Source organism: Nanorana parkeri, unplaced genomic scaffold, assembly GCF_000935625.1.
Source record: "Nanorana parkeri isolate BGI_ZX_2015 unplaced genomic scaffold, ASM93562v1 scaffold161, whole genome shotgun sequence".
In the NCBI taxonomy this organism is placed as follows: domain Eukaryota; kingdom Metazoa; phylum Chordata; class Amphibia; order Anura; family Dicroglossidae; genus Nanorana; species Nanorana parkeri.
In genome coordinates, this window is record NW_017306429.1 from 213573 (window position 1) to 219588 (window position 6016).

Below are 6016 nucleotides of genomic sequence, written 5' to 3' on the forward strand. Positions count from 1 at the left end.
TGTCAGCTTCAAGTATGAAGATTACATATTTTTCTCAATTCAGACCGGCTTCTAACAGGTTACACAGCAGGGAATGCCTCCCCACTATGTAACCTGTCATGGACAGAGCGCTGCCTGTTAATTACAGGCAGTGCTACTTCCAGCTTTTGATAGGTATGTTAGGACATCTCGATGACTCACCAGTGACAAGTGAGGGGCAGGAAGGCTCATCCCTGGATAGGTATGTTAGGTTACACAGCAGTGGGCTTCCCCACTGCTGTGTAACCTAACATAGTGAGGCAGAGCTACAACAGCCTCTACTTGGTTTAGAGGCTTGAGCTCTATGGATGGTTTGGGCCAATGGCAAAATGCTGTCCAAGTGTCCAAAATGCTGTCCAGTGACAATTGAGGGGCAGGGAGGCTCATCCCTGTCTCCTCCCTTCTCCCTCCCTCCTCCACACATAGCTCAATGACCGGGTTGGGTGGAGGCTGGGGCAAGCAGGTGGAATGCCTCACCTAGCACGGACTTTACTGCACATCCTTGATCTATACTGTAAATGGTTCAAGGTGTTCGGTCAATCAATGCAGACTTGTTTGGCTTTACAAATTGCTATTTGTAACTACAGTGTAAGAAGAGCAAGGTTATTTTTCAGGGTATATGGGCTACAGAAAGTTCACATGATATACCTGTCTGTAAAGTGGTCAAATATTGGCATAACTTACAAAATGAGATACATTGGTTCTGATCTGAAATAAAAAGGACTGTTTTGTTAAGAACCAAACAGCCATATACCTAATTTATTAAAGAAACCCAAGAAATATTCCAGTTATGATTTGATTAGTTCCTATGGAAAAACGCAAACAACTTTTACTAAAGAAGATCTGTTAATTGAGGCCGGCTGTAGTGAATTTCGGAACTAATGTGAATGGGATCACATTCTCTATGAAATGCTGTAAAATGTGTCAGAGCTATCAAGGGAATAAAAGAAAAGGCTTCTAACAAGGGATAATAATCATTTATAATTATGTTAAGGTTACATTTATTATACCTCAAGGGAAAAAAATACGATTTTTGCACTTACCGTAAAGTATTTTTCTTGGAGTCCTTTGAGAAATAGTAATAATGAGGATAATAATTCTTAGACAATTGGATTATATGCGGCTGGCTTCAGAATTGGATGCTGGTAAAAGTCAAACAAAAAAGGGCGACAGGCCAAGGCTTAAGATACCTGATCCTTGACTGCAAGGAAAGGAAGGAAGGGCAGCCCAGGCTAACAGGCCAAACAACTAATAACCAAAAGTCTTCAGTGAAAATCACCTTCAACCCTTGACTTTAGTAATCTCTGTGGAGAGTCACCTTTGAAAGGGATTGTGATCCTAACCTTCTTTCATTTCAAAGATAGGAGAGAACCATAGCACAGGGATGTGATCGCTACAATTAGACTGTCTGGTCATTTAGGAAATACAGGATTCTAAGAATCATGAAAGAGCACTGTAATGGATAAAATTATTTTTACCAAATAGGAACAAGGAGGTGAGTCCATGTTCTGGCAACTTGAACAATTAGCCTTAATAACGTGAAAAATGGGGTTAAGGCCCTCAAAAAGTCCCAGAGTTATACTACACCACCTAGGGAAACGCTACAGCTGGGTAACAGAGTCCGGTATGTGGACCTAACAGGTAATACAGGACTAATAAGAAAAGGGGTTTATTCTCATTAGAAAGGAGATACACTCAAGAGCATCACCCCACTGTGCTAGGTGTGGAGCAACAGATGCAGGGATCTAACAAAAATAGTGTGCACAAAAATTACAATTCTAACATAGGGATGTGTGACAGCAGGTCAATAAATACTTCTGGTTGCATCTAGAACGAGATATAAATATGTCACAGATTCACAGTTTGGTGAAATATATATATATATATTTTTTTAAATTAAAGTGACATTAAAGGCTACCCCCCCCCCTCCCCTCCCCCAATTCTGCTTTAAGCACTTGCCTTATTTGATGCCTCTTGATGCGATCATCATCTTCCTTCCACTCGTTTCCGACGCTCCCTCCAGCGCTGGTGCCGGTCTCTGATCCAGCGCAGACATCTGTCTGTGCCCCACCACAAACACAGCGCTCTCCTGGCTGTCACTTTCTCTCCTCCTCGCTGGGACACAGAGCAGCGCCCAGCGGGGAGGAAAGAAAGCACGGATGCACTGCTGTATATGCAGAAAAATGGGACTTTTGGCATTTAGCCAAAAGTGCCATTTCCGCCCGATATCTTTTGGATGTTTTGGATAGAGTGGGGAATTGCTATAACTTTTGGTTGGATTTTTATTACGGTCCTTTTTTCTGCTGGGGATATTTACCCTTCTATTTGTCCTGCCCACCATTGTCACTAGGAGTGATGGAAACCCAAATTGTTAGGCTTTTAAAGTATAAACGGGAGACGACCCAAGTTCCAGTGAAAATTGTCCAAGAGGGATTTTTTACTCACTTTGCAGAGGTTTCCTGTTGTGTCCAGGGACAGCAACTGAAGAGAGATCTCCACAATGAGACTGGGGAAAAAAAAAACCCCACCACAAGAAACGACAGGGGGTTTAAACTATCCACATATTATCCAAAAACCAAACGCTTACACAGAGTCCGTTATTATCATTGATCCCTGTGGTACTCAAACCACAAAACCCCTTGTATTTGGTGCTGATTAAACCTTTACTTAGGGCGTGACATTCAAAGTTATTGGCAATATGCGCACAGTGGGTTACTGCAGCATGCTTGTGTGAACTTGGCTTTTCTGTATTTTAAACAGAACCTTAGGTGTAAAAAAACAAAACAAATATGGCCTCTAACTTTTATTCTCTGCAAAAATGAGAAGGGATTTAACAACAAACTTTTGTTTCCAATGTTCTTTTAAAATATTTTTATAATTAAGCCCCTGAGATTCAAATACGAAATTACTCTAGAGCCTCGGTTCTCAACTGGTGGGTCGTGACCCAAAAGTGGGTCGCGACCCCATGTTCAGTGGGTCGCCACGTGCCTTCCACTTTTCTAGGTGAGAGGCTCCTCAGTCTTCCCCTTTTGCAGCACTGTCAGTTCTCGCACCAGACAGCCATTCAAAATATGCTGCTCAGTGCCGAGTGTCAGCTGGAGGGGGGGTGGACTGGAGCAATGGCCGTGAGGGAGCTACATCCATACATATAGCTCCCTCGTGTGTCCTGTAGAGGTGCCTGGACCGGAGTGATGTCACATTCTAGCTCCTGGCACCTCCACAGGGCACACAAAGGGAGGTGTACAAGCAATGCACATATGGATGGAGCTCCGTCACAGCTCAGCAGCCCACACTGGACCCCAGGCTGAGGATCCACTCTAGTTCTGATAAGGTATGGAGACTGGGTGGATATTTTGAATGGCACCCAAAACGCACCTCCCACCCACACTTCGATTGCCCACACCGGAACGCATGGTACCACAATGTTGTACGTTCCATTGCAGTGGAATGTTGTACGTTCCATTGCAGTGCGACTCGCGACATAATGACCAAAGACAAATGTGGGTCCTGAGGTTACACAGGTTGAGAACCACTGCTCTAGAGAACCATTAGTAAAGAGTCTGACCTCTAAACCCCAGGTGCCCAACACACGGCCCACCACTGTTCCATGTGCAACCGGTGGTGTTTTGGGCTAGGTCAGCCACCTGGTAGAGTGTGAAGTGGTGGGTACAAAATGCTGCAAGTCTGGTTTTCGGTCAGTTGCTTAACCCATTCAAAAATAAATGGACCAAAATCAACAGGAAATCGCAAGTTAACGGAGGGTCCGTAGGCTTGCAGTGTAAGGCACCGTTGACTTCCGTTCTTTTAATTTAAATTAAATGGAGAACTATGAGTGAGTGCTTTTCACTCACCTCATAGTGCTAGCCGACCTGTGACAATGAGACTGTCACAGGTCGGCTTAGTAGATCGGGAGGTGAGCGAACACATACCGGGTTCGCTCACCTCTCGATCCTGTCACGGCTCTCTGCCATGACAGGGGAGGGGCTGGATTCCCCCCTCCCCGCTCTGATCCGCCAGCGCTGACTGGCGGAACGTACGGGGAGGGGGCAGCTGGCTCTGCCTCTAGATAGGCAGAGCAAGCTGTCACTCACGCAGCTGGGCGGATCTCGACATCGATGTCGGGATCCGCTCCGGCGTCTCAGTATACCACGAGCTGTAGCTCGCGGTATACTGAGCCTAGGGTGACGGGAGGACGCTAGTTTGTGTCCTCCCGTTACCCTAAGGAGAACTATGGGGAAAGGAGAACTAATTACATTTTTATGTTGTACTGAAAAAAAAATTAAAAGAAAATAGTACCGTAGGAGCATGCTTTCCTTTTTTTCATTTAACTGCAATGGAACGCAACAGGTTGCAGCAATGTAAACTGGTCTCATTCAGACCCATACATTTTTCAGTGTCTTTGCATTACCACCTGTTGAAAAACGAATCACAATGCAATGATCTGGTTTGAATGGGGCCTGATTCAACATGTATCAAACATCACACGTGCGGTAATGGACTGCAATGGTATGGAGTAACCCTAGAAGCCCTAAAATAGGAGTTGGCACCCAACAAGTGTATGTTTATTTGCTTTGCAATTTTTTCATCAGAGACTGGCTTTTTGACAAGAGATTCACTAGCCTGCACTAGCCTTGTTCAATAAAATAAAAAATTCCAAGTGTAATAATTCAAAACAAAATTCATATTTCCCAATCTGAAAGATGACTGCTTGCTATGGGTTACTGCACTTTATATTTGCTTTGCTCTTTATACACTTAAATTTTAGTTAGATGTTTTTATATCAATTAATATAAATCTGACATTTGGGGCATACCCCTGTCTGAAAAAGAGAAACTAAACCAAAAAGGACAAGTAAATACAACATCAAATAAGGAAAAAGGCAAATCGGCTCCACTTAGACAATGCAGTTATTCCTTCAGTAAGGCATCTACATCAGCATACATGATAGGAGCTCTTTGCACACCTTTAACTGCACAACAACGTATAACAAAATGATCAAGCAGACAAAGATTAAACCAAAAAAATGTGTTTATTTACACAATGTCAGATCCCATTGTATGGTAGTAAAAGAACATAATATATACAAGATATGCCATCTATTTCCTTCACAATTATTGAAATCTTCTATTTGAATTATCAGGGTCACTTCTTGAGGAAATGCCAGACATCAACTGTAAGAGAAGGACATCCATATTAATAAGGGAAAAACACATCACAATTCCTGCTTCCAAAGGAAACCAAACAAAAATCCAGTACCACATATAGAGATCACAATGATTAACGGCATATTGATATTAACTATAATCAGAACATAATACCAAACATTTGTTACCAATATATTAAACTGTATTTAAATGGCACTAAAATGTAAAATGGGGACCCATATGTTCAGTCTGCCCAAAACGTATATTTCAGTTTTCAGTGGATCATGGTGAGTTGAACTACCAGTTTCTTATATTTATATGGATACTATTGGTGTGATCTGCGTGCTTGAGTTTGTGGGTATGCACACCTGCTGTGGCTGTTATGAGGGTTCCCACATTGTTTTGGATATCACAAGAGCTGGATTACAATGGTGAGTGGGATCATTGGTAGTTGTGTAAACTAACCAGGTAGAGAAGAAGAAGTTGGGAATTATGGCCAGGAGATCTCGCTATTGAAATTGGTGGACCTAGTCAGCTACTGGGTTCTTATAGGTCTTGATTGCTCCAATATCTATAGTGAATGTGTGTCCTAATGTACAAAAATGTCCCTTATACTGTTTATACTATGCAAGAGTTACAGGGAAGACCAACCATAACCAGCATATGTTCTTGTTGCTATATCTCATACACAGAGATTTAGCAAACTATTGAAATCTGCCTACCAGCAGGCCCACATCCACTTTTAGATGTAAACCGAGTGAAAGATTTATAGTACCGCACATACACTGTTGCAGGCATAGGGAACAATTTTGATTGGTTGCGGCAAGGACAAACTAATACTTTACTTTGCCATT

At 42.6% G+C, this 6016-nt stretch overlaps 1 protein-coding gene across 1 annotated transcript in view; it reads right to left on the reverse strand.

Moving 5' to 3' along the window:
- Positions 1-5051: 5051 nt before the first annotated feature.
- The window catches only part of PPA2 (pyrophosphatase (inorganic) 2), a 32735-nt gene continuing 31770 nt past the window's right edge, over positions 5052-6016 (reverse strand). Inside the window, exon 13 of the mRNA XM_018554480.1 lies at positions 5052-5189. Coding sequence (XP_018409982.1) covers positions 5161-5189 — 29 coding nt within the window. The 3' untranslated portion in view covers positions 5052-5160. The remainder of the gene's footprint in view (positions 5190-6016) is intronic.